Below are 27508 nucleotides of genomic sequence, written 5' to 3'. Positions count from 1 at the left end.
GATCTGAGCTCAGGTGAGTCTGAGTCTGATCTGAGCTCAGGTGAGTCTGCTCAGGTTCTGATCTGAGCTCAGGTGAGTCTGATCTGAGCTCAGGTGAGTCTGCTTTGATCTGAGTCTGATCTGAGCTCAGGTGAGTCTGGCTCTGATCTGAGTCTGATCTGAGCTCAGGTGAGTCTGCTTTGATCTGAGTCTGATCTGAGCTCAGGTGATTCTACTCTGATCTGAGCTCAGGTGAGTCTGCTCTGATCTGAGTCTGATCTGAGCTCAGGTGAGTCTGATCTGAGTCTGATCTGAGCTCAGGTGAGTCTGATCTGAGCTCAGGTGAGTCTGATCTGAGTCTGATCTGAGCTCAGGTGAGTCTACTCTGATCTGAGTCAGATCTGAGCTCAGGTGAGTCTGCTTTGATCTGAGCTCAGGTGAGTCTGCTTTGATCTGAGCTCAGGTGAGTCTGCTTTGATCTGAGCTCAGGTGAGTCTGGCTCTGATCTGAGTCTGATCTGAGCTTAGGTGAGTCTGCTTTGATCTTAGCTCAGGTGAGTCTGACCTGAGGTCAGGTGAGTCTGGCTCTGATCTGAGTCTGATCTGAGCTCAGGTGAGTCTGCTCTGATCTGAGCTCAGGTGAGTCTGCTTTGATCTGAGCTCAGGTGAGCGCTGAGGCTGATGGTCTGCTGTGTGTCGCAGGCAGGTGGAGGGACTAAAGCAGCGGCTGGCCGGGAAATCCATCCCTACAGAGAAGTTTGCCATCAGGAAATCACGCAGATACTCCTCAGCCACGCCCGTTAAACTGGTGATCCCTGCGCTGGTGGGTCTCTCTCACACACACACACAAACACACATTGCAAATATAAACGTGTAAATGAAGAGAGGAAGAAGGGATGAGTCTATGGTTCTTCCTTACACAGGAAATGATGTACGTGTGGAATGGCTTCACCATCGTTGGAAAGCGTGCAGACACCACTGAGAGCTTACTGATCACCATCGAGAGAGCAGAAGAGCAGCTGCGCAACGATCCCAGTGAGATACACACACACACACTGCTTATGAACCTTCTTATTAGTACAAACTGTTACTGCATTTAACCTCACATTTACAAATTACAGCTGCACAATTTGAGGGATGGGGGGGTCAAATAGCTATTTTTATAAAAATTTAGTTTCTTTCTTTCTTTTTAAAGTTGTTTAGGTTTACTGTTCTTGTTTGTAGGGCTGCACAATTTGTCAAAAAAAGTGATTATGTATTATATCGACTTCAAACAGGTGTAGCTCAGTCAATTTTCTTTCTTTTTGACTCATTTTGCCGGCACGGGTCACATATGATAACAGTTGCAGTAAAATTACAGTACTAATATTTGTGACTTTAGTATTGTCTTAATTCCTCATTTTTAAGCATTAAACCATCAAGCTTCTATTTTGGTAGAAAATCACAGGAAGCTGGATTAATGGATATAGTTTTAATTCAGAACATAAAATGCAAAATGGTTTCTGTGAGGGTTTGCGTTATAGGATTTATCATCAATACAAAACCAGAAGTCAATGCAAAATCTGTGTGTGTGTGTGTGTGTGTTTCAGATCCGTCTGAGTTTCACCCTGATGATCAGTGTCTGGTTCAGATGTTAAAGGGTTTGTGTTTGAAGCATCTGGGCCGATTGTTGCAGGCCGAGCTCTGCTTCACACAAGTGTTGAGCAGGTAAACACTCCACACACACGTCTGTGATTTTACTGTAGATCAGAGAGAGCTGTTTGATGATGACTGGACGTGACTGTGTGTGTTCGCAGCGAGAAGCGCATCCGTTACGATCACTACCTGATCCCCTTCACTCTCTATGAGCTGGGTTTACTCTACAAGCAGCAGGGTGACTGTGTCAAAGCCATGCGCTTCATCGAGGACGCCAAGTGAGTTCGCTTCTGAAATAAATGACAACGTAAAGCTATCATAGCAATACTAAATGTTACCAAATCTCTTAAATAATGCTACGCTTCACACTAAGCTTTGTTAGAAGTGAATGGAGAAATTCAGCATTTCTAAATCCCAACAACTGATCTTGTGAAAAACACATTTTTGCTACATTTTACTGTACTATCGTTTTGGTTGAGTAATGGGCTGATGCGTAATACAATTCAATGTGCATTGTCCCACATGCCAAGTTCAGGTTAAGAAAAATGATACAGTGAATGGTGAAGTGCTCAAGAAATCGATTTTGTTAGGGCAGTACCTCTAGTATAAAGACCTTATGTCTGGTTTAAAGTGACCTCTGTGGCCGTTAACAAACTGTACTGCCAAAAGGGATTTTGGAACAATACAGCTAATTGTGCATTGTCCCTCATGCCAAGTTCAAGAGTCCATAGAATAAGAATACTGAAGTAAAAAGTGATCAAAATTGGATTTTTTTTTCTAGTACAGTAAACCTAGTATCGAGGTCTTATGTCTGATTCGACACGTCCTTTGTGACGGTTGGAAAATGAGGCGTGAAATGGGCTGATGGCGCAATACGACAGTGTACAGTGTCCCACATGCCAAGTTCAGGAGTCCATAAAAAAAAGATTGGTTTAGCAAAAAGTGCTCAGAATTTGGATTTCAATAGGGTAGTAATTCTAGTATAAAAGCTTAATGTCATCTTTAACGCATCCTCTGAAGCGGCTGAGAAACTGAACTGCGAATTGGGCTGATGGTGCAATTTGGCTCATTGTAGACTGTCCCACGTTCCAAGTTCAAGGGTGCATAAAAAAAGACTGGTACAACAAAAACTGCTCAATATTTGGATTGTATTAGAGCAGTAACTCTGGTGTTGAGAGCTTGTGTCAATTTTAACACGTCATCTGAAACGGCTGAAAACCAGCGCCACGGATTGGGCTAATGGTGTAATATGGCTCAGTGTGATTTCCCAAAAACCAACAACTACCATCAACAAAAAAAAAAATATTAAAAAAACAAAAATCTCTCAAAATTTGGATTTCATCACAGCAAAAACTAATATAAATAAATAAAGTAATTGTTTCTGATTTAATGTATCCACTGTGACGGTTAAGAAATCACACCATGAATTGGGCTGATGGTGTAATTTGGCTCGTTGTACATTGTCCCACAAACAAAACTGGTACAGTAACAAAACAACAAAATTACACGTAACAATAGCTCAAAAACACTCATACAAAATCTCAACAACTCTTATATTAAGTCGTTATATCTGATTTAATGCATTTTCTATGACAGCTGAGATATAGTGCAGCAAACTGGGCTGATGGTGCAATATGGCACACCCAAAATTCACCCAAACTAAAAAATCAAAGTAAAAAAAAAAAAAAAAAAAAAAGGTACAGTAAAAAGTGCTCAATTATTTCACAAAATGATTACAGTCTTTTATTAAACCTCTTTGTCAGATTTAACACATCCTTACAGAGGGTGAAAGAAATGCAGAATTTCTTCATTTAATTCTAACAGTGCTTATTGAGAACATTTACGAAGTAGTGTAAACAGGCATTTACGCTAGAAAATCAACACAATCATTTATGCTAAAGAATCTGACTGTATTTGTGTCTGTAGGTTGAATTATAAGGATTATTCGATGGAGTCTCGTCTTCATTTCCGCATCCACGCGGCTCTCAGCAGTCTGAAGAGTTCTTCAAACTCGCCGCGATGAAGGACAACGTTCGACCGGACGATCAGCACGTGACAAGCACATCACGACCGTCATCGAAGCACCAAAGCAGCGTAGCGACTAGAAACACATTCACCTACACTCCAAACCAAAGCCGCCCCAGTCTGTGTACCTCAAACCTGAACATCTGAACACTTACTTGTCGTTCGTTTCAATACAGAGTTGTGCGTTTGTTCAGCCAATCAGCTGGCTAAAGAAACTCGCTGACGTCCAATCAGAAAACAGCTGCTGTAATGAATGTAACGGTTTACTCTGAAGACCAAATCTGTTTGTCTGCTTGTGTGTCTTACATTGTGTGCCTCTGTTTTGTGTGTGTGTGTGTGTGTGTGTGTGTGTGTGTGTGTGTGTGTGTGTGTGTGTGTGTCAAGAGTCTTAGAGATTATTATGCTGATTACAAGTTTAGACGCTCCAAGCAATTCACAAAAAATCCTTTGAAAGCAATAATAATCAGCCAACAATCATGCTGAGAATAAACTGTACAATTTTTTTTTCTAGAAAGGGTTTTTGTTGTTCACTTTAAACTGTAATTATAAAACGTGAGTTTCATTTTAATGTTTAATACCAAATATGTTGTACAGTAATCAAATACATTTTAACCTTTTCTTTTATTATTAACACCAAATAATTTTAATACATAAAACAAATACAAATAATCCGTACATAAATCAAAAACATCTTTATCCTTGTGTTTATTTTTTCTGTTATTATTTGCCTTGCTTCCTGTTATTATGAATGTATTGAAAGCAAAAAATTACATGCACTCCTCCCATTCTTGTAATTTTGCCAGTACGAGATTTAAAAAAACCCTTATATATGGGATTTAGTGAAATAAAAATACAAAAAAAAAAAAATATCTCATTTAAAATACATTTACTTCAACAGCAAAATTGCACAAGATTTGGTTTTGTTTCATGAAAAAATATAAAAATTTAGTGATTTTACAATTTAAAAAAGAACAAGTATTTGCTAATGGCCAATAATTAAATTTAAGGTTCTTTTTCTTTATTTTTCAGATATTTCTTGTTTTAATCACAATGTTAAATTATATATATATATATAATACCTTGAGTAATCTTTAAGTAAATGTATCTTTATTTAAGAATGTTTAGATTTTTGTACTGGAAAACAAGACAAAAATAATATGCATTATGTATACAGTCGTGAAATGTTTGCTGATTTTTGATTTAGTTCAATCAAACACACACATTTCTGTTTCTCGAAGCTCGTTGCCTGATTGTTTCAAATGATTTGAGCTTGTGAATATGAGTTCTCATTAAACAAGCACTTGTCAAGTGGGCAACAACTGTACGCTGGAAAAAAAACATCTAAACATCTTGAAACATTTGCTCGACTTGTTTTCAGAGAATCATTTCACATTATTATATACAGACACTAGGTGCCTTCATCTCAAGTAGAAACATACAGTAAGTTAATTGCAAAGTTTCCATGTTCTTCTAAATTCAGATCTACTTGATTCAGTTTAATGTAGAACTGACCTGTTTGTGAAGCACTATAAATAATCAGAGCTCATAACTATACATGAACTGTTTCACAGCTGTTTATTAATAAGCCTCACGATCATGATTTTAATCAGCCGTGGGTCTGAATGAGCTTTCTGCTGTTAGATGGGATTGAGTTCAGAAGGGCTGCAATACTGTTATTTGTTGCTCTTACAGCGTTTTATTTGCTTTTTCAGTTTTTTTTTTTGTATTTGGTCTAATTAATGTTTTTTTCCAATTCCATACTCATTTTTATTTCTGATATTTTTAATATTTAATTTTAATTTTTATTTTTTTTATTTTATTTTTTTGGCACTGGAGTGTTTAGGTTCCTTTTTTCCTGGTTATTCACGCCAATAAAATACTGTCAAGAACTTGACTGTCATTGCACACAGGTGATGAATGTTATATTTTATGTCTGAGACACTCCTGTTGACTTGATATCAGTTTCACATGTGGAATAAACCTGTCGTTAACACCTCATTTTGAGAAAGTAGATCTGAAGCACAACGTGAAAACAGATTTTCTTCAAAATCTTTGACTTTTTTTTTTCTCTTCAAAAAAATCTTTAACAAATATTTTTACCTTCCAAAACCTTTTCTCTCATCAAAAACATTTTCCTCTCTTGAAAAAAAAAAAAAAAAACTGTCTAAAAAAAAAAAAATTTTTTAAACAATTTTTTTCCCTCCAAGTTGTGATTCCGCCACTGAATAAAAAAAAAGTAACTGCACATTTTTAATTTGCTACTTTTTTGCGAGTTTGTATCTCAGAATTCTGACTTTTTTCTGAGAAATGTGTGATATAAACTCATAACTGCATGTTACAAAATACAGTTTCGAGGAGAAAAAAAAGACTGACTTTATTTCTCATAATTATGTAAAAAAAAAAAAAAAAAGTCAAAATTGCGAGTTCGTGTCAGGCAATTCTGAGAAAAAAGTCAAAATTGTAGAAAAAAGCTAATTAAATTTTTTTTAAAAATTAAAAAAGTAAAAATCTTGGGACTTTTTTTTTTTTTTGGTCATGTTCTGCTTCAGGGTTTCTTTAAGTCCTCAAAATGAGCCAAGATAATATATTTATAACAAAATAATAAAAAAAAAGTAGACTTTTAAAAACTTTTTTTTTTTGGTCCGGCTCCTGGTTTGCAAAATCAAAAATAAAAGTGAAAATCACCATTCTTATTCTTCTATTTATATTTTTTTATGTAGTTGTTGGAAACATTTAAAGGTATTAATTCAGCATATATTATAATTATTCCCTGAAGAAGGCACAAGTGTATATCCATCGATTCTCAGTTTTGGGTAACTAACTCACCCAGTTTCACAATGTTTCTGACTGTTTGCAGATGATCTGTTCATATTTGTTTCAGTCTTACAATACTTTGATATCTGTTCAGTCCAGAAGTATATGATTGATTGAAATGCAGGTTAATGATTGAAGAAACTCAATGTTTATTTACAGTCTGCTGGACCTTCAATTGTCACATCTGCTGTTTTAAATTGAGAAATACTGCTGCGTTTTATGTGCAAATGACATCATTGTGCAATTCAGGCATGTTTCTCGTTTAACATTTGCTCACAAGATATTCACACTAACTAGTAATAAAGTAAATACTGACAAATATAGAGAGAATAAACTATCTGCACAGACTGATATCTGAACAAGAAATGAAAACTTTTATTTTTACAGGTGTGTTTGTTTGTTCCCACCATTTCGGTGACAAATGTTTTATAAACAAGGTGGATTTGCACATCGTTTGATACTGAAAGACGAGTGATCCCAGTGATAAAAGAGAACTGCAGACAGTAAGTGAAACTGCATCAGATTTCTGTGTTTTGTTGGCAATCAGCACTCAAATGCTCGTGATTCTTTAGCTCCGCCCACGACACGCCTCCAAGAGCTTTTTGGAGAGAATTGTAAAGCTGTGATAAAACTAAAGACTCTTTGGAGAAGGATGCAACACTATTCTATAGGTACTCAAGATTAACATGAGATTGGGTGAAACTTTTATCTCACAATTCTGACTTTTTTTCTCAGGACTGCGAGTTTATATTGGGCAATTCTGACTTTATAACTCGCAGTTTTGACTTTATAACTTGCAGTTGCGAGTTTAGCCTATATCTTACAATTCTGTAATAGTCACACAATTCTAAGTTATAAAATCAGAATTGCACGATATAAACACAATTGTGAGAAAAAAGTTTATATCGTGCAATTCTGATTTTTTTTCTCACAATCGCGAATTGAGAAAAAAGTCAGTTGTGTTCATATCTCACAAATATGACTTTATTACTCAGAATTGCGTGACTATTACAGAATTGCGCGATATAAACTCTCAATTGTGAGAAAAAAAGAAAGTCAGAATTGCGCGATATAAACTCTCAATTGCCAGGAAAAAACTCAGAATTGAGAGTTTATATCTTGCAATTCTTACTTTATAACTCGGAGTTTTGACTTTAGAACTAGCAATTGCAAATTTATATTAGCAATTCTATAAAGTCAGATTTGCAAGATATGTGAGATAAAAAGTCACAATTACCTTGTTTTATTTTTTATTCAGTGTCGGAAACGGGCTTCCGTATCAGGGGCGCCCCCACGGCCACCCCTGTATAAACTCTGGCCACCCCTGTGGCCACCCCTAGGATGATTTGCAGTGGCTACTATTAATTTAAATCGATTTTAAATCTATTAATTTTTAGATCTATATAATTTATATATCATTTAATATAGTTACTATCACACGAAGAGTGACGTTTTTCTCCAGAAGTCTGCATAATTGCAAATGTGACATTGATTTTATACAACAGTTCAATAAACAAGAAGTTAATATCAAGAGTTTTACGTTTTTAGACAACATATTCACTTTTGCGCTCTATTTCTAAAAAACAAAAATCATTCCAAACCCAGCCACTGTTTTGGCGTCTTTGAGCAACATGATAGTGTTTTGTTCCTGAATGAATCAACCGTTTAAAATGAATCGGTTCAATCGCAATGACTCACTTATGAACAGTGACTCGCTGCCACCTACTGGCTGTTTTAATTCACATTTAAGGTAACCATTTCATTTTGGTAAACATTTCAAACAGCAGTTTTCAATGTTTTATGTTTAAAATATCAAAACATTATTCTTTATTTGTAACTCCAGGTTAAGTAGTATTTAGGGCCTCAGAGCTCATTAAACAGTGTGTAAAAAAATCTAAATGGCACTTCAGATGCAGTTTCTGTTTTCTCTGCATTGCAAAGATCAATTTTGTTGATACTGATTGCATTGCTTGGTAACAGCCCACATGCAAGTGTCTGACTTAAAAGATGGTGCCACTTTTAGAAAAAAATGGTGTAAAGGTTTAAAAAAAAAAAAAGCATCAGCTGTCAGCACAGTTAGAAATAAGATATCAGCACAATAACACACACAGAGCAAAAAATATTGTCTAATTTTCGTTTGCTTGATAAAATCCCAAAATGCAAGATAATATTTTTTTTTGTCAATATTGGCAGCACCCTTTATTTATTTATTTTATTTTTTGATGTGCCAACCCCAATAAAAACTGTGGCCTCATCTGGCCAGCCCTATTAGAAATAAGATCTGGGGGCGCCACTTTTCCGTATATTGACTAATTTTCACGATTAATTCACATTTTTAGGGTTGAGAAAGGTTTTCTGATTCCTTCACTCATGCACTTACTGGCTTCTGTTTTCTATGACTGGATTTCTTTTTTTGTTGGTTTGGCTAATGCGATTCTGTTTTCTATGACTGGATTTCTTTTTTTGTTGGTTTGGCTAATGCGAGTAGTTTTCCTTCTGTAGCCTTGTTTTTACTGACTGAATAAACAGTTTTTATCGACTAACGCAAAACTCCGATATTGACCAACAGCTCAGACCTTTCTGGGCAGAAGCTGCTGTTTCTCCTCCCTTCCCTTCTGTCTGATTCAGTCTGGCATCAGGCATCTGTTGACAGCAGTTAATCATTTGATTATCAGACTGAGTCCGGGACACGACGAAGAGAGGAACAGAGACGAATCATGAGGGCTGTTTTTTATTTCATGTGTCTTCTCTTCCAGACCGCAGTGAGTTTGTGTATCTGATAAAATTAACTGAATCATGATTAATGGAGTAATTAATCTCATTAACTCTGAAAACGAGTCATGATGACAACTACACTGTGAAATCTTGATCACAGTGGTCTTGTTTTCCAGTAAAAGTAAAGGATTGCAAAATAATTGCAAAATAAACAATGTTATCAAGATCAGTTGCCCACTTATTACGTGGCAGCTAAATACAAAACATGTACATGAAACTTTGATTTGAGCTAAAATTAATTCATAATCTTGAAGATTTGCTTAAATCACTGCAAAAATGATTTTCTTAGTATTTGTGTCTTGTTGTCTAGTATAACTATCTAAACATTCTTGAATCAAGATGCATTTACTTTACAAGTAAAACGACATAAGATATATAAAAAAAACGTTTTGTTAAAACAAGCAAGAAATATCTGCAAATGGTGCAAGAAAAAAAATATCTTGTTTAGCCGTTGAATAAAGATTATTTTTCTTACCCCATTGGCAGATATTTTTGCTTGTTTTAAGCAAGAACCAACTAAATTTATTTATTTATTATTTATTTTATTTATTTTTAGAAAACAAGACTTGGTATCTTAAGTCATTTTACTTGTCAAGTAAATGCATCTTGATTCAAGAATGTTTAGATATTTATACTAGAAAAGACACAAATACTAAGCAAGAAAATATTTTTTTGCAGTGTAGGAAACACATTTAAGAAAACAGTATTTCACACTAAAGCGCTGTATTTTATTTATTCATTTTTTAAAAATATATAGAATTTATACATGAAGCAAACATGCTTTGGACTCGAATCCTGAGTCGAAGGATGAGGTTAAAATTGCAAATTTCTTTTAATGAATTTGCAGATAATTTTTTATTATTTTAGTCTCAATACACTCGAACAGCTTAATGACTTTGAGAATTGAGAATCCCCAAACTGCCTCAAAAGCATTAAAACCCATGGTTTACTCACAGCTCAATCACCCAAAAGTACCTGATGAGGATTTCTTGGGTCCGGCCCAATGTCTGGATCAGAAATACACTCGGCTGTCCTGCTCTAAAGTGTTCTGTCCTCCATGGAGGCGATGCATCGCAGGACAGTGTGTCTGTAAGATTCCGAACAAATGTCCGCAGCAGAAAATTAAAGCCTGCACGCTGGACGGATCCGAATATAACTCCATGTGTCAGGCCAATGCAATCTCCTGCAGAACCAAGAGGCCCATTTTCTCACACTTTAGCCAATCCTGCAAAGGTGAGACATGAACTTTAATCAGGGTCAAACTTTTGTGATTACATTTTTAAAATTACACCTAATTAAAAAAATTAATAAATAAATAAAATAAATGAATAATCATTCATAACTGTCTCAGCAGTGGATGCTCTGCAGTGAATGGGTGCCGTCAGAATGAGAGTCCAAACAGCTGATTATTGTGATGTTTTTATCAGCTGTTTGGACTCTTATTCTGACGGCACCCATTCATTGACAGTGAGACAGTGATGCGATGCTACATTTCTCCAAATCTGAATTGCTTCGTTAAAGGCTCTTCATAACAGTGTCTTGGTTCTTTAAAGAAAATTTTCTTATGGTGAACCTTAATATTTGTGTCCAGCGGAAGATAAGGTGGATGTGATGGTCTCTGACTCTAATAATGTGGTGGAGATAAAAACTAAATTGGGAAAAATGCCGGTATGTGGCAACGGCTGGGATATGGCAGCAGCAAATGTGGTTTGCAGAAACCCTAAGGGAGTCGACAGGTAAACACACCTGAACACAACACGTCTTTTCTCTCAACTCAACATGTAGCGACTGCTTATCTTATTCGTTCTGTCTCTCAGAGGAGCAGAGGTGGCATCTAACATCCCATATGGGTCTCTTGATGAAGCTGCTAAATGGTCAAATGAGTGTATGAGGGTTCGCTGCACGGGATCTGAGCTCTCATTGGCTGAGTGCACAATCTATAATCCAGAGCCTATCAAAACTGGGGTGGCCGTTATAAAGTGTTATGAGGAACCTCCAGGTGCCGTTTGCTCTAAAATGCAGTCATCATTTTAACGTTTAATGCTAATCTGTTGTTCTGATACTCTTTTTGTTACTCACACTGATGGGTTTTCTCTGTGTAGGTGAATGTAAGAAGTTTCTCTGTGCGAATGGGAAGTGTTTAATCCATGGAAAACCCTGCGATGGTGTTGATGACTGTGGAGACAACAGCGACGAGATGTGCTGCCAAAGTGAGTCTGACATCATCAGTCCATGTTTCCCACAATCCTGTCTGTTGTTCCCTTCATGTCACTGTTTCTAAATAAATAAAAAAATTGTCATGAAATGCATTATACATTTTTATATATATTATCTATTAGATCCCAATATGTAAAGATTGATCAACAATTATCTTAACCATTAACTATTAATAAAGGTGTCCCTCAGGGCTCAGTGTTAGCACCAACTCTGTTTTCAATTTACATTAACAATATTTCTCAGGTTATCTGTAGTCAGAGAACCTATATTCATCTTTAGGCGGATGATACTATTCTTTATGTTGTGGTATCGTCATATGATAAATTATATTCAAGTAGCTTTCAATGATTTGAATAATTAACTTGCCTGGTTAAATAAAGGTTGAATAAAATTAAATATATTTTTAATCATACTAATCAAAATTCATTCATGTTAAAACTGAACTAAAAATGAACTAAAATATGCAAAAATAAACTTTTGTCATTTTTATGAAAATCTAAAAAATAAGCCAATGAATTTTAAACTCAAACACATTTTGATCCAGTTCATCCAAAATACAAATTTTGTGCAGTTTTCAACAATCCTGTTGTTCCCTTCATGTCGCTGTTTCTAAATAAGGCACAAATTATTTTTGCAAATAATTTGCAAATGTGTTAATTTACCTAACCTAATAATACTTAAAACATTAACTGACATTAAACAACATTAATCAAGCTAAGCAAAACAAATGTACAAAACACACACACACACACACACACACACACACACACACAAAAAAAACTTTAAATATAAAACTCAAACATATCGCTTACATTTAAGCTTTTGGAATTTGATGTTTTTTTATCCATTGCATTCAAGTGATTTCATCAAGGGTCTTCAGTGGTACATGAATCAATGTTTCAGCATTGCTGGCATAAAGCAGACTGATAATCCTGATTTACTGTTTCTGTTGTGTGAAGAATGCCAGGGCCGGGCGTTCCTCTGTAAATCAGGTGTCTGTATTCCCCATTACGCCGTCAAAGATGGAATCAGGGACTGTCTGGGAGGAGAAGATGAACTCGATGGTCAGTGAATTAATTTAACATCTCATTATTGCTCAAAAACACCAAGAGATTCAGGATTTAGTTCTTGAATGTAGAATCAGGTTAAATCAAAGACGTCATAACTGAACTACGGGACATCTGTAGATTGGAACATCCCAACACATAAACGAAACACATAAAATATAAAAAAAATATATAAATTTTGTTTTTTCTGTTTTTTTCATTTTGTTACAGAAACTGACAAAGCAATAGAAAACACCTTTACCGATCCAATGTCAGGTAAGTAAAAGCTCATCGTCTCTCAACTCAGATATATATATATATATATATATATATATTTTTTTTTTTTTTTTGCATAGCAAGTGTTTGGAACAAAAGTTTAAGAGTGTATTCACATGATTTCAGGTTTAAAATCATACATATAATAACTCACCTTCATGTTGTTCCAGAGATCAGAGAAATGCGTTCGTCTGCAGAAAGCCAGCTGCAGTGTGGCATTCCCAACAAACAGGATGATCACTCTTCACGCCGGAAACGTTCAGCAGGATGGGAAGAGACCTTACCGGTCAGTCCAGACACTTAACAACACAACACACAGCTACTGAACAATGCTTTATGAAACTGCAGCACATTATGAACCAAGTACCAAAACCAAGTCAAATCAAATTTGTATTGTACAATGTGAAAGCAACTTTACAAGTCATGATGCTTATGTCACAGATGCAAAAACATGAATAAACACATGATGCAAAAATCACAGCCAATCAGAAGAAAGCGTGGGCGGAGCCTCTCTATGCAAGCACACTGCACTCATATTGAAACGCCATTTTAACACATACCGAGCGAAACTTTTAACCTTAAATAAAGAACATAATCAGTACCTGAGATCATTATTTGTCATAGTTTAAACAATAACATCAATGCAGTTTAACAGTTAAACGGACAAAATAACACTAGGCACTAGGAAATCTGATCCCGGCAGGTAAGGAACGACCTCTGTGTGACCTTTGCCCTGCAGACTCAGATACAGTGGCAGGTGGTCATTCAGGATGAAGGTTTGATCCGCTGCGGAGGGGCGTATTTGGGCGGATGCTGGGTTTTGACCGCTGCCCACTGCGTCAGGTACAGCCAATCACCTCAAGCCCCAAATTAGCCAAACGTTGTTTAGTCTCCACCAATTCACCAGCATGTTTGCACGTCTCTAGGCCCAAACTGAAGTCCTTCCGAATCAAGTTATCTGTCTGGAAGAAGCATCGTTGGCAGTCGACGACGGATATTGTCCCGGTGAAGAACATCATCATCCATCATGAATATAACCCTCAAACCTATGCCAACGACATCGCTTTAGTGCAGCTGGAGGAGCTATATCTTTCAGACAAGTGCATGCAGGACAATCCCGCGGTCCGAGCCGTCTGCGTTCCCTGGTCCACCCAACAGTTCCAGCCCAACGACACCTGCACCATCTCCGGCTGGGGCAGAGGTTCGGCTCCCTGCCAAACACAACCTACAGAAATCAGGAGGGGTATATGCTAGAGTTTAAGGTCTTATTGTCTCTCTGTGTGTTTTCGGATCATCAGGAGTGACTCTGAAATGGGCAAATGTGACGCTTGTTGGCGACTGCGAGCATTACTTCAAGGACCGTTTCCTCCCTGGAATGGAGTGTGCAGGTATGTGGACGTTTCGTAATCTGTGAAGTCTAGCAGGTTTGGATCAATCATGCAGATTGGCTGGTTTCACAGCTAAAGAAGAGGTCAAACGCCTTCTAAAACCAGCTATGACCAGGCTGGAAGACCAGCTAAACCTGGTTTTATCAGTTTTTTTTCAATAAGACAACACACCACTAGTTTTAAATAAATTCATTTAGGCCTGGTGCTTTTAATGCATGCCACAATAATTTATGTTTGTTTTTACCTTTTCATTCCTCCTCTGTTCTGCATACAGTTAAATGCAAAAGGATTTGTTGCGAAGTGAAAACTACTGTAAAATGTCTATGTTTGTAAATGTTTAGTTTTATTCAACACTAATAAACTTTTTCCCGCTATGATTTATTTAATTAACAAAACACTAACTCCTTTACTAGTACTTAAAAAAAATATGTACGGTACTTCCTTTTCTTTTTCTTTTCTTTACTGTAGCACTCACTCTTTTCCAAGCAATTACAAAGAATATGGCTCCAAAAAGGCACAAAGATGCCATAAAAGTGGTGCAAAAAACATTGCGGTTTGAAGCGCATATCAAATTGTGCATAATTATTGTAATCAGTGCCTATGTGTTTTTTAAATAAAATTTTTATATTAAAAACAAACAAGCAAGCCAAGCCCAGATGAGAAAAAATAACATAACATATTACTTTTCACTAAAAGTAACTAAGAAATACAATTAGTTACTTTAGGGAGAAATACACCATTGTATTGGGGAAGTAACTTTCCCCTCCACTGAAGAACAGCTTTGTTTCTCCCGTCTCTGTTGAATAAGACTGTCATTGGTTGTTCTCTGTGTCAGGTGACCTGGAGGGGAGGGTGGACTCGTGTCAGGGCGACTCCGGAGGGCCGCTGGTGTGCACAGATGCATCTGGTTTGTCGTATCTGTGGGGAATAGTGAGCTATGGAAATAAATGCAGCGAAACCAATCATCTTGGCATCTACACTAAAGTGGTGCATTATTTTGAATGGATCCGCTCCAAAACAGGCTGGCCGGCCGTTACCAAATTCAACCAGTAAAATGATGGAAGAGACCAGTTCTCATTTGCAGATTGATGCTTTGTGCTTTTAAAAACATTTGGTTTTTCTCCTATTAAAGTGCTGATTACACATCTATGATCCACGTGTCTCATATTTTATTATTGTATATTGTTTTATTCTAAATTTTTCAAGTAAATGATCAGTCCATGAAATTTAAATCATGCCATGAGTAATAAAGTAAGAGTCACAGATGTCATAAAAACCATTTTAAATATATTTACAGCATATTTACAGTGGAGAAATGCATAGGTAATGGTTTGTGGTAATGTTGTATTTTGATTATATGCACTGTGTCGAGTTTGGATGTAATATAGGAGTGGAGGATTTTGAGCAATCTCCTGCTGGGCCCATTACTTTAGGGAACAGAGACTGTAAAGCAAATGTGAATGTTGACCTTGGTGATCTCATCCTTAAAGGACTGCAAGTGGAAGAAAGCCGAAAAGCCAAAAAGCAAGTGAAAGTTGAGAAGCGTGGCTGAACAACGAAGAAACCTGGAATACCAGCAGGACATGCATTTCAGGCTGAAAGCGGTGATAAAGTTGGTGCGCAAACAGGAGACTTTAAATAAGAAAATGATGACGTTGGAAAGAGAGATGGCTGAGTATAATAAGATCAATCTCGAGCTGCAAGCACTGACAAATGGTTTAGAGTCGTTAAAGCTCAAAGCTCCAATGTTTAAGATGTAAGAGTTTCTTTTGGGGGGAAACATGATCATGTTTCAAATATTTTTTATTTTTTATTTCTCTTTTATTTTTCTAACCTTTGAAAGTATTAATCTTTGTGGTTTAAGAATTGATGTATGCTTTGTTTGTTTAAAGAGTATAAAAGGACGCAGTTGCATTTTCCAATGTGCTTGGGAGATGAAACCGCAGCCGAGCAGTGTTGAGTTTTCAATGCATGAAGGTGTGACTTCTGTGGTTGAACCGAGCACACTTGTACCTATGCAGAAAAAGGTGTTATAGATATTTTTGTATTAACGTGTGTATGTTGCTGACCACCCCTGCCATTCTTCCCTTTGAACTTTTGACACTCTGTATTAGATGTGATGAAGGTCAGGTACTATGCTTGTGTATGAATACATGTGGTTACCAAATAAGGGAGAATGTAGGGGAGGAATAGGAGTTATTGTCCATTAATAAAACGAAATCATGACAAATGGTGATGCGAAACATTTTATTAAACAATAAAGTCTCTGAGTAATTCATTTATGAATAATAAATTATTATAAACTGAATAATCCTACGAGCTTCAAGTAGACCGAACTTAGCCGAGCATTCGCGGGTGCCGGGGAGGATTCCACATCTTCTCATCGCAGATCCGGATCTCAGGAGTAAGAACAGATTAATGATGACTATCAGTGAGAGTAGAGAATGTGCATTAGATATTTACTGGATTTCCCTCGGGGTAGAAATACAACAACTGAGAACAAACATTTAGGAAACATCTAATATAATACCAGCCCAGCCTCAATAAAACACTTATTATTTTTAACACCAGTTTGGTGTTTGCTCTTAGTATTAATGGAACTCAGAAATCACACACACTTACAACAACGCTTTACAAAATATTACATTTTTAATACATTTCAAGTATTTGTAATTATTGAATAATTATTCTTGTTTTGCCAAATTATCTGTGCACCTGTATTTAAACAGCATTTTTTATCTGTGCTGTGGTTTTTATCATTGCACTTTTTTATCTGAGCACCATTTTATTTGTGCTCTGTTTTTGTTTTAATCTGTGCACTATTTATTCTCTGCATTAATACTCTACCATATCTCACCTTTTCACATTTTTTATTACAATTTTGCTGTTTATTTTTTTATCTGTGCACCATTTTTTTAATCTGTGCATCCATTTATTTGTATTTTTTAAGTCTGTGCACCATTCTTTATTTGTACACTATTTTATCTGTGCTCTATTTTGCCATGTTTTCATCTTTCTGCAGGTTCTTTGCCCTGCAGCTTTAGTTTTCGCTGCAGCACAAGGTCGGCGTTGAGGAACACCAGCTTCCTCAGATGACCAAAACAGGGCCTGATGCGTCTCACCTTTATGACGCGATCAAAGGCCTCCTCCACCATCATGTCATGGCAGATCATCAGATACGCCAGAAACAGAGTCGCCGAGTGGCTGAGGCCCTGTGTGCAGTGAATCAACACCTTACCTGAGGAAAGACAAACACAAAGACGGTCCAAAACTTCATTACTAGACTGTAGATAAAAGAAAAGAAATGGAAAGTTTGTGTGTGTGTGTGTGTCAGCTCTTACTCATTGGGTTCCTCAAGGCCTTGTCAATGAATCTGGCAGCTGACATGAAGTACTTGCTGATATCAAAACAGTGTCTGTACGATGAAGGCAAGCCACAGTAAGTGATGTGCAAGCCTCTGTAATATCTGGACCCTGTATTGACCGTTCCTAGAAGGTCTTTCTGTCTTGCCATTCCCAACAGGAACTTCAGGTTCTTCTTCGGGGCTGCAGCGTTTAAGATGTGTGTGATTCCCATCTCCTTCAGTTTATCTCGGTCCCTTGCTGTCTCTCTGAACACAACAGCCTGGGTTAGTCTTTCACTAAAGAGGATTTGCAGTGGAATGAAAGCGCTTGGAAGAGAAATATCACTGTGTTTGATACTCCTGCAATACATTATTAATTCAACACACAATTTATATTAGCAGACTTACTCATTTCCAATGAAGACCCCGGGCCAGACCTCAGTGACAGGAGTCTTGGACAGGGTACATTCCCTCAAACGATCCTCCAGCTGGAACAAGTTTAGAGGGATGTGGTTTTCCAACCTTGAAAGTTCAGATGTGACTTCAGCTTCTGGCTCTACCAGATCCACTTTAGGTTCAGTGATACACAATTGCTCTGTATTGACCAGATCCATTTCGAGTTCTGGTTCGGGAGCACTTGGATCTGGGACACACTGGGATTCCTTCGGATCCATCAGATCCACTTCAGGTTCCCCAACAGCATTCAGTGTGTTTGTCTGGAAGACTGCACTCATTTCCTCAAACATCCACCCAGCAGTGCTTTCTAGGGAAAAAAAAAAGAAGAAAACAAACTAGATAAGTAAAGTTTGATGACAAGCTTGACCAAAGCCTTGTCTGAAAGTTTAAAATAACTTTTAAAAGCTTAAAGTTTGAAGGTTTTACTCAGAGAAAATCAGAAAGATACTTCAAACCCCATCTGACTGCTACAAAACCACATCAAACCCTATTAGACCTTTAAAAAACACTTCAAGTCCTCTGCTACTTTTTTCTGGCATGTTTCCAGCAGGTTTTAGAAAGCAGATAGATAGATAGATAGATAGATAGATAGATAGATAGATAGATAGATAGATAGATAGATAGAACAAACTCTAAACTGGCAAAAGTTTTCACCCCTTAAATGGAATCTATTAGTGTTTGGTCTCATTTAGAAGTCGACTAAGGGAATTCTGTAAGTCGGATCGGTTAGAAAAGATATAGCATCAAAATTCAGATCAGCCTGAAGGTCCCTGCCAAATTTGGTGGTTGTGGCTTGAAATCTCAAGAAGGTGTTTCTCTTGAAAATTAGGGTGTCAGGGGACGTGGAAGAGTAACACATTTAAATAGGAAAAGAGTATTACGTCTTTGTCATGCCAACATCATAACACACTGTCAGAAACATCTCTAATCACACAAATACTCAAGAATAAGACACATGTGTGTCTTCACCTGTCGAGCGGTTCTCCTCAGCATCCAGGGCTTCTTCTTCTGGAGCTCCTGCTGGGACTGCGTCGCTCAGATCTTCACACACCAGTTCTGAGATGCTGTTCCCGTTCATCTTCAGCTGCAGATCTTTGACTTCACGGACTGAGATGTGTTCATTCTGGTCAGTCTCCAGCTGCACGTGCATCTCTCCTGGACTGCAGGACCTGACGGAGATGTGGTCATCCGTTATGACCTTCAGCTTCACATCTATCTCTTGATTACCGCTGCAGCCGAGAAGGTCGTAGACGGCATCGCTGATCTCCAACTCCAGCTGCACATCTTTATCATCTAATGCAAAGTAACTGTCTTCGGAGTAGAAGTCGCCATTGAGGTAAACCTCCAGACGCACCAATCTCGCCTCTGTAGACATTGTGTCTGGTGTTATAATACTGACAGATCTGTACTTAATGCACAGTTATCAAACTGACTGTCTGCTCGTGTCTATTATCTGTATCTAGAAACTCAATTGATGTGTGTATACAGTGTTCGTCCGAAACAACTTCCCTCAAACTCGTCTAAGCTCTTTTACCACTCAACTGCAGAAATGCAACGCTCCTCAAATTGTAAATAGTGTTCTCTGTGACGTCACAAACACGCGGAAATTCCACAGTTGCCATAGCAACGGAATGTTAGTGGTGATCCATAACTGGTTTTCAACACTTGTTAATAGTTTCGCGGTTATGACTCTCGCCACAATATTAAAAACAATCATATTTAACTGATTTATAAATCTAATTTTCCAGTCCGTGGTTATAAAAAAAGAACGAGTACGTTATTCTTCTGTGGTGATTTCAAAGCTGCAAGCGCGCGAAAACAAACTCAACGGTCAACGCCACGGTGTCCGATTCACGAACAAACGACTCATTTGAGCAGCTTCTCCCTAGGATTCATGTTCACTCACGTTCTGGTTTGAATCGGTTTAACGAATCCTTGAATGAATTCTTCAGTGGTAACTGAATCAACGTCTGACGTGACTCACTTTCTGAATCAGAAGTTGTCGAAATTACGCGATTTTCTGCTCGTGAATCGACTGGTTGAACCGATCACACAGTGAGTCACCTCAAGAATCACCATGCGTTTGTGTCGAGTAATTAATAACCTCAAAAAAAAATGTTTATTATATGTGTAAGGTTTAGAAGTGGAGTTCATATTTCATGTTGGAAAGTTGTAATGCTTAGAATTTAATATGATTTATATTTGAGTTAATATACTAGAAGTATATTACAATGTTTAGTCAGTTAATTATTTACACCTTTATGGGTTTACATATTTAATGCAGTAAGGATATTCTGCTCACGTTTTATCTCAGCTAAGTCCTTGCTTTCTGATTGTTAGTGACTCACTGAAGGCTGTTTTTAAGGCAGGGTGTTGTGTGACGGGGTTCTAAAAAGTGCCGCTTGTGGAAGTCTTCTGTCTCCTTCTGCTGTTATTATGATAAAGAATATTATATATCATTATATATCACACATCGCACAAAAACAAAAATAAAAAAAAACACACATATAAAAAAAAAATTAAAAAAAACCAAAATTAAAAAAAAAACACTGTAAAGTTTTTGGACTTGACACTCACATGTTTATAAAACTGGGCTGCAGTCCTTCCCCCCAAGACTCTTTTTTTAAAATATCCGAAAATGGGATTATTTATTTTTTGGATGAATCTGTTAAAACAAATTTCTGTATTGGGAAATTATAAACAACACGCATTCACTGAGAAACATTATTGGAATAAACATTAACATAAAAACAACAAAAATATAAACAACACCCAATCACAGAGAAACATTATTGGAATAAACATTTCAAACCATGTCCAGAACACATCTTTAAAAAAAAACTATAAAGATACAAACCAAGTAAACAGGATCTAGCTTTTCAGAACTCATCACATGTCTTTATGGATAAACTCTTGACAACACTTTCTTCCATCAAAAGCACGTAAAGCTGCGCTTCAAGTAAACAACATCAATCGTTTCTCACGCCATCGTCCCGCACCATCTACAACACCCATTAGCTCTTGCATGGGTTCTCGAAGCATGGCGACGGAAGCGACAGCGGCCACGAAAACGTGCAGGGAACCGTCGTCTTAACGTTCTTCTCCAGGAAGTCAAACACGCGGCTCCACCACGTTCGGTTCAGATAGTTGTGAGGAGATCCTCTCAAGGCCTGCGAGATCAGGAGAGCAGACATTTACAATCCACAAATGAAAAACATATCAAGCACATGTAATACACATGTTTGGTTGAGTTCTGACTGTTACTTGTCTGTATGCTGTATACTGATATCATGGATTAGTGATAGGCCTTCATCGTTGGTTATTTTGTCATACAACTAATTGGTATTGATATTAAACTATTAGTTATAGAATTAATATTTTTTTTAAAACGTATTTAAAAATTTTTTCCTTTCAAATAAATGTATTGATTAATTGTTTTATATTTTTAGGGTGACAATTTTACCATCCGTCCAGGGACTGCAGATGCAAAACAGCCTTCTGGCTAATTCTGGCACATTTATGCATTATTGAGATGCATTGTCCCTTTCAAATAAACCTATAAATAAATAAATAGAATAAAATAAAACTGTGTGAATCTGATGCCTGCGAATCAATTAAAGGCAGCTGCACAGAACTGAAAAATAATATATATTTTTCTCAACTACCCTCTAAATGTGTTTGCATTGCGCAGATGCTTTTATTCGCAGAAATGTACACCACAGTGTTGATGGCGTGCAGTTTTTGGTGCACAGTTCAGCTGGGAATCAAACCCATGGTCTTGGTGTTGCGAGCGCCATGCTCGTACTATTTTAGCTTCGGGAAAGCAAACAGAATAAGTGTTTTTACACACTTCTGATTAAAAAGATAAATTTTTTTTTTTTTTTACTATTTTAACAATGTTTTGTTAATTTTAATGTTAAATATTTACTGTTTTAATGCAATCCCATCCACACAATAAAAAAAAAAAAATAAAAACATTACAATCTTAATCATTCACATAATTCACAATTTATCATAAAAATAAAAAAAAAAAAAAACCCCCAGAATTACTTGATATAAACTCAGGACATTTTTTTCTCTCACAATTTTGAGTTTAAATCACACAATTCTTTTTTGATCTGACACGGAATTAAAAGTTTTCTTCAAATCTAACAATTTCGACTTCTCTTCTCAGGATTGCGCTCTTGTATCTCACAATTCTGAGTGAACTGGCTTTTTATCTTTCTTGCAATTGCAATCGAATTAATATCTCGCAATTCCCAGAATCTCTCTTTTTCTCAGAATTGAGAGATCACAGTCGCAATTACCTTTTTTTGTTTGTTTCTTTATTCCATGGTGGAAACACAGATATAAACATAGCCTCCATAGATTTTTCCCAATTTAGTTTTTTGTTGTTCATTTTACATATTGTCTTTTAAGACTGTATTGAATCCAATTAGGCTCACCATAACGATTTTTCCCAGATTTTTTGATGTTAGGTAAATATTCGTCTCATGCGGTTTGCATTTCCCACATGAGTTTCCATGCAAGAACAATATGGAATGGAAGTTGAACAAAGCAGTTTTATAGGCTTTTACCTGGTTGTTGGCCATGGTGTGGTACCAGTAGAAGAGGCGTGAGGTGATGAAATACGCCACCACTACATCCACGCTGTAATGCTCATGTGCTACCAGGATAAAGACCACGCCCACCGCGCTTAGCAACCAGCAGATCACAAGATAGCAACGCCACATCAGCGAGCGGGGCGAGTCTACCACACAAAACAACTCACTTCAAAACATAACCCGAGTTAAAACAAACAACAGTGTGAATGTGAAGTGCACTGAGAGCCGATGGAGATGATGATGGTGACGTTTCCTCATACTCACATTCCTGGATGAAGAGGAAGGTGAGGGTCAGCATGACCGTGTGGCCGCTGTACAGGAAGTCTCCGCACATGAGATGAGAGCCAGTGATGGACAAACCTCCTCCAGACACCAGCTGCAAAACACGCTTGATCTTGCCGTGAGAATCACCGTAGAGCTACAGAGAGAAGCAGACCAAACACGAGAGACGCATGAGATAAACACACCACAGCTTCCTATGAACGCATGCTGCAGTTCAGCAGTGCACAGGGAAAAACATGAATAGATCACGGCTAATACATTTGATACAGTCACGGAATACAGTTTTAAGACTTTTTTTCAATTGCAAAGTTAGTATTTGCGATGTGTCAAAAAAAGTGTCAGAATAACAAGATGTAAACCTGCAGCTGGGAGTTTATAACTTATAAACTCTTAATTCTGAGAAAAGTGCGAGTTTATATCTCACAATTTAAATTTTTTATTTGCAAGATATAAACTTACGTTTTGAGACAAAAGTCTGAAATGTGAGATATAAACTCCGTAATTAATGAAAGTCAGAATTGTGAGTTTATATCTTGCAAATACAAGTTACTAAATGCAAGCTCTATCACAAAAAAAAAAAAAAAAATACGATGAATAAAAGTCAGAAATACAAGATACAAACTCGCAACTTGCAGTTCATGGGGAAAAAATAATAATTGTGAGAAGTCTGAATTGTGAGATAAAACCACACAATTAGCTTTTTTATATTTTTATTCAGTGGAAGAAATAAGCTTTCACATGTGACCGCTATAATTTAATGCACAAATAAATGCAGAGCCGTAAATGCATTTTTAATAAGTATTTATAGAAGCCATTTCATCAGTTATATCAAAGAGCATTAAAGACCGATTACACTCACAGTGTGGATGAGACGCTAGTGAATAATCATGTGAGAAAATGTCACATACTGGTGAAGATTTTAAACTCAGATCAAAATAACAAAAAAAGCTACAAATTAAGCCTTATCTTCTATGATATGCAAGTGAAAGTCAGTAACCCTGGTTTTTCGACAGCTAATACCGATACTAGAGAGAAGGTTGACTGATTTACTGTATGTCTTATGTAATAAAACTGTAGGATAGAATGAATATGGGTTATTTTACATAATTGAAAATATTTTGAAACAGAAACTGTACATTAACCATGCAGTAATGGCCAATCTCAGAATGGCTAAATATCAGCCGATATTGGTGAAATTGTCATAATGTTATGCAATGGACATCTTTCCGGTTTACGTACAATATTTAACACTGACCTGCATTTATTCTGAGTGCAATAAACTCATATAAAGATGCATTATATCAGTATTGCATGACTTTTATTTACACATCCTTTCTTAAAGACCAAGCAGACACTACAGTGCCGATAATCGGTCACTCATTTATACGTGTTTGTGGTTTATCGAGCAGCACTGACCTTCGGCGCACAATCCATGTGCATGCTGGGAACAGGAAGAGTTGTGATGTACATGGTCACCATACGGTACAAATACAACATTCCCTGCAGGAAAAAAAACCTTCGGCCCACGATGGCCCTGTCAACACAACAGGGATGGAGTGAGTACACCGAACTGATCCAGATTTTTGCCAGCCGTACACTGAACACACACCTGTGCTTGAGGAAGAGCCACTGAATGAACCACAGAGCCACGAGGATTATCCCGTTCACCTCGGTGACGGAAAACGCCCACTCCACACGCGGCACATAATCGAAGAACTTGTCCGGTAACGGCGGGCTGACGGATTTATCCGGGACTCTCTCGTGGACGACGGTGATCATGACGGTAGTAAGGACGAGGTTAAATCCGGCCCAGATGAAGGCGATTCCCGTCTTCCACCATTCCGACGGCAGCTGGGGGCAGCTGGACTTCAGGCCGATGATGCGAACGTAGTCCTGTTTTTTTCGCAAGGCCTTATGTAAACTCCGTGCCAAGCGCCTCGACTTGCTGTCGTCTGACTTATTGTCTACCTGATCGCCACTGGGCGTGGCCATAGAGGGGCGTGTCCGACCGGTGGGCGTGACCTGTGGGCGTGGCCTATCCTCTATCATCACCATCACATGGTAGCCGCCGTTGGGTCTATCGTCTTCTCGTTCGTCCAGAAGATGAGATGCTGCCATCGTTCATACACTACAACGAACACAAAAACACTTTTTAAGTATTAAGATTATTTAATACTTAATGTAACATTAAGTGTGAAACATAATTAATATAATGCATTTAATTAGTTATGAAAAAATAACGTGATTCAAATTTTATCACTGGCCCCGCCCCCAGACCTGTACGTCAACTTTTAATACATTTAATACAATTGACTGTTGACAAATATAATGCCACAACTCCATAAATGCAGATATGCCCTAAAATTCAAGATATTGGCTCAAAAAGATGAGTTTTTCTCTTATATTTATGTCATACGATATAATGCAATATCACACAAGTACTGTTTTTGACAAATATCACAAGTTTGAATTTGATTTTAGCAACATAGCGACATTTAGTTTCTGAATTTTAAATGAATCGTGTGAACCAATGATTCAAAGACTCCTTCTATAGATGTACGATCAGCAGTTTGAACGAATCAAATGAATGAATGAATGAATGAATGAATGAATGAAGACATCTGCCGCCACCTGCTGGCTGTTTTAGTTTCTTCTTTAGAGTATCATTTCACTAAAAATAAATAAACATTAATTAACATTAAAAACAGTATGCAATAAGCATTTAAGTTGTCGAACTGTTCAAATCTCAATAGCAATTCAATGCTTTAATAATTAACAAACAAACAAGGCATATATAAAAAACAAAAAATAATAAAAACCCTTCCCCTCATATAGAAAAAAAAAAGTAAAAAAAAAAGACAAACAAAACAAAAAAAAATTGTTTTCTTGCTGCTATAAATGAACCTTTTTGAGATTAGTTTATAAAATGCAACAGTGAATAAAACAACAAAAGAAAGCTTGTCGGTGCATGAATCGAACACTTTCTGATATGTTTTTCATGCATATTTTCATTGCGTCCTTGTGTCATAAAACAGTAAAATCTGGTTATTTTGAAACTGCATGTGTGCAAACTCTGCTTCCAGCTCTAGAGGTGGATCTTGCGGTCTTAGCGTGTGTGAATAAAGGCATTAACACATGCATGTACACGCATCTATAGGTGGGTGTGTTTATGAAGGCCACGGCGCAAACGCTTGGGTGTTTCAGTGTGAATGTGTGTGTTTGACACACCCTGAAACCTGCGACACACACAGACATGTTCACCTCGCTCATTCACATCTCTGACCCTACAGCCGTCTGACCGGTTTGTGCCGTTCTCATGTGAAATGCTGATTTTCCCTTCACTGGACTGAGAAAATGAATTAGAGATTTATATATTTGAGGCTAACTGATGTTATAAAACACAAAGGCAGGCACATCCAGTATTTGTTCATTGTATGGTGGTTTTAGTGATGGTAATACTGTAAATATCTGACCCCCCCCGAAGCACAGGTATATTTGTAGCAATAGACAACAATACACTGTATGGGTCAAAATTATATATTTGTCTTTTATGACAAAAATCATTAGGATATTAAGTAAAGATCATGTTCCATGATGATATTTTGTAAATTTCCTACCGTAAATATATCAAAACTTAATTTTTGATTAGTAATATGCATTGCCAAGAACTTCATTTGAACAACTTTAAAGATGATTTTCTCAATATTTAGATTTTTTTTTTTTTTGCAGATTTTCAAAGTTTGTCAAACATTTTTTTTTTTCTTGAAATGTTGTGTGTAACGTATTTTAAATGTTACTATTTAATTCAAAAGTTTTAATAATGAAAAGCTGCATGTTTGTAACAACGTTTCTAGAACTCCGCGGGAACGTTAGCAGAACGTCCTTCGAACAGATTTAGTTCTTTACGTGAGTCACAGTGTGTCAGTGTGTGACAGCGACTCGATCTGATCTGACAGCATTGCTGAGATGCCGAGGAGGTCATCGACCTCACACCTGTGACCCAAAAAACACCCAGAAGCCTCCGGATCGTAATGAGTAAAGATCGATCAGCGCGCGGCTGTCGGTAAACCCGAAATAAACACAAACACCGAGAACGCGCCTCAAACCACTGCGAGACAACAAAAACTGACCAAAATTGTGTGTAGGTAGGGTTTGTGACAGTCATTCTCAGGTGTTTACAACTCGAACTCTCATCTACAATGAAGTCAGTTCATACGCAAAAGAGAAAGAAACGCTTTACACACCTGCTAAAAGTTCAGAGGTTCGCACCATATGCATAAAACAGCGTTTCTATGTCAAATTACATGCATGAAGAAAGAAAAAAGGATATGTAAAACAGGATAATTTTACCTGTGCATGCGCCGGAAGACTCAAACGCTGTGCCCGGGAAAAAGGGGCTTTAATCCCCGTGCACACCTGCGGCCACGCCCACCTGCGCTCGGAGACACGCCCACTCTGGGAAGCGTCGCGTCAGAGCAGTTCTCTATGTCTTCCTGAACTCATAAACAAATAAATTTCCAGGAACATCATATATTAGTTTTATTTACTTGTTATAATAGTATATATTAAACATTAATATTCTGTTGTATTAATTTATCATATAAATAATATATTATATTCTTGTACTCATTAAAATGCAAGCAAATTTCCATAAACATCATAAAATATT

At 37.1% G+C, this 27508-nt stretch overlaps 4 protein-coding genes across 6 annotated transcripts in view; 2 read left to right on the top strand and 2 right to left on the bottom strand.

The window, feature by feature from the left end:
* LOC122141951 (tetratricopeptide repeat protein 39B-like) overlaps positions 1-4006 on the top strand; it is a 16105-nt gene extending 12099 nt beyond the window's left edge. The window contains exons 15-19 of the mRNA XM_042750883.1: positions 681-801; positions 902-1013; positions 1568-1685; positions 1775-1891; positions 3540-4006. Of these exons, the coding sequence (XP_042606817.1) occupies positions 681-801; positions 902-1013; positions 1568-1685; positions 1775-1891; positions 3540-3636 (565 nt within the window). The 3' untranslated portion in view covers positions 3637-4006. The remainder of the gene's footprint in view (positions 1-680; positions 802-901; positions 1014-1567; positions 1686-1774; positions 1892-3539) is intronic.
* Positions 4007-9006: 5000 nt separating this feature from the next.
* LOC109057532 (complement factor I-like) lies at positions 9007-15306 on the top strand. Of its 3 annotated transcripts, none has more exons than XM_042750886.1 (12): positions 9007-9214; positions 10184-10460; positions 10822-10963; positions 11045-11226; positions 11330-11437; positions 12404-12508; positions 12722-12766; positions 12937-13052; positions 13506-13609; positions 13693-13967; positions 14065-14154; positions 14990-15306. In XM_042750886.1, exons 1-12 carry the CDS (start codon positions 9170-9172, stop codon positions 15205-15207), a joined length of 1707 nt encoding a protein of 568 aa, XP_042606820.1. In that variant the 5' UTR covers positions 9007-9169; the 3' UTR covers positions 15208-15306. The 3 variants fall into 3 exon arrangements, with proteins under 3 accessions (XP_042606820.1, XP_042606819.1, XP_042606818.1); XM_042750885.1 differs by having other exon boundaries at positions 10819-10963; positions 13693-13971; positions 14069-14154; XM_042750884.1 differs by having other exon boundaries at positions 9010-9214; positions 10819-10963.
* A 1757-nt stretch (positions 15307-17063) lies between these two features.
* LOC109083219 lies at positions 17064-20051 on the bottom strand. The gene is made up of 4 exons (XM_019098068.2): positions 18923-20051; positions 17906-18260; positions 17496-17764; positions 17064-17392 (listed from the first exon to the last, which is right to left on the bottom strand). The coding sequence occupies exons 1-4, from the start codon at positions 19326-19328 to the stop codon at positions 17163-17165; spliced, it is 1260 nt and encodes a 419-aa protein (XP_018953613.2). The 5' UTR covers positions 19329-20051; the 3' UTR covers positions 17064-17162.
* Positions 20052-20960: 909 nt separating this feature from the next.
* LOC109083124 (phosphatidylcholine:ceramide cholinephosphotransferase 2-like) lies at positions 20961-27309 on the bottom strand. Its single transcript, XM_042750889.1, has 6 exons — positions 27190-27309; positions 24449-24967; positions 24256-24373; positions 22822-22975; positions 22531-22703; positions 20961-21123 (listed from the first exon to the last, which is right to left on the bottom strand). The coding sequence occupies exons 2-6, from the start codon at positions 24955-24957 to the stop codon at positions 20968-20970; spliced, it is 1110 nt and encodes a 369-aa protein (XP_042606823.1). The 5' UTR covers positions 24958-24967; positions 27190-27309; the 3' UTR covers positions 20961-20967.
* Positions 27310-27508: the final 199 nt, after the last annotated feature.

This window comes from Cyprinus carpio, chromosome B23 (assembly GCF_018340385.1).
Source record: "Cyprinus carpio isolate SPL01 chromosome B23, ASM1834038v1, whole genome shotgun sequence".
NCBI classification, from domain to species: domain Eukaryota; kingdom Metazoa; phylum Chordata; class Actinopteri; order Cypriniformes; family Cyprinidae; genus Cyprinus; species Cyprinus carpio.
Note: the sequence above shows the minus strand (reverse complement) of the source record. Positions and strands in the feature narration are given on the sequence as shown.

Excerpts from the sequence above, each read along its gene's own strand:
- LOC109057532 (XM_042750885.1), top strand. The coding sequence starts at position 9,170 with ATGAGGGCTGTTTTTTATTTCATGTGTCTTCTCTTCCAGACCGCA. Across the intron at positions 11,227-11,329 it reads GTGTTATGAGGAACCTCCAG|GTGAATGTAAGAAGTTTCTC; the intron begins GTGCCGTTTGCT and ends TTCTCTGTGTAG. Across the intron at positions 11,438-12,403 it reads CGACGAGATGTGCTGCCAAA|AATGCCAGGGCCGGGCGTTC; the intron begins GTGAGTCTGACA and ends TGTTGTGTGAAG.
- LOC109083219 (XM_019098068.2), bottom strand. The coding sequence starts at position 19,328 with ATGTCTACAGAGGCGAGATTGGTGCGTCTGGAGGTTTACCTCAATGGC. Across the intron at positions 18,261-18,922 it reads TGAGGAGAACCGCTCGACAG|AAAGCACTGCTGGGTGGATG; the intron begins GTGAAGACACAC and ends TTTTTTCCCTAG. Across the intron at positions 17,393-17,495 it reads GGCCTTGAGGAACCCAATGA|GTAAGGTGTTGATTCACTGC; the intron begins GTAAGAGCTGAC and ends GTCTTTCCTCAG.
- LOC109083124 (XM_042750889.1), bottom strand. The coding sequence starts at position 24,957 with ATGGCAGCATCTCATCTTCTGGACGAACGAGAAGACGATAGACCCAAC. Across the intron at positions 22,704-22,821 it reads CTTCCTCTTCATCCAGGAAT|ACTCGCCCCGCTCGCTGATG; the intron begins GTGAGTATGAGG and ends TTTGTGTGGTAG. Across the intron at positions 21,124-22,530 it reads ACACCATGGCCAACAACCAG|GCCTTGAGAGGATCTCCTCA; the intron begins GTAAAAGCCTAT and ends CTGATCTCGCAG.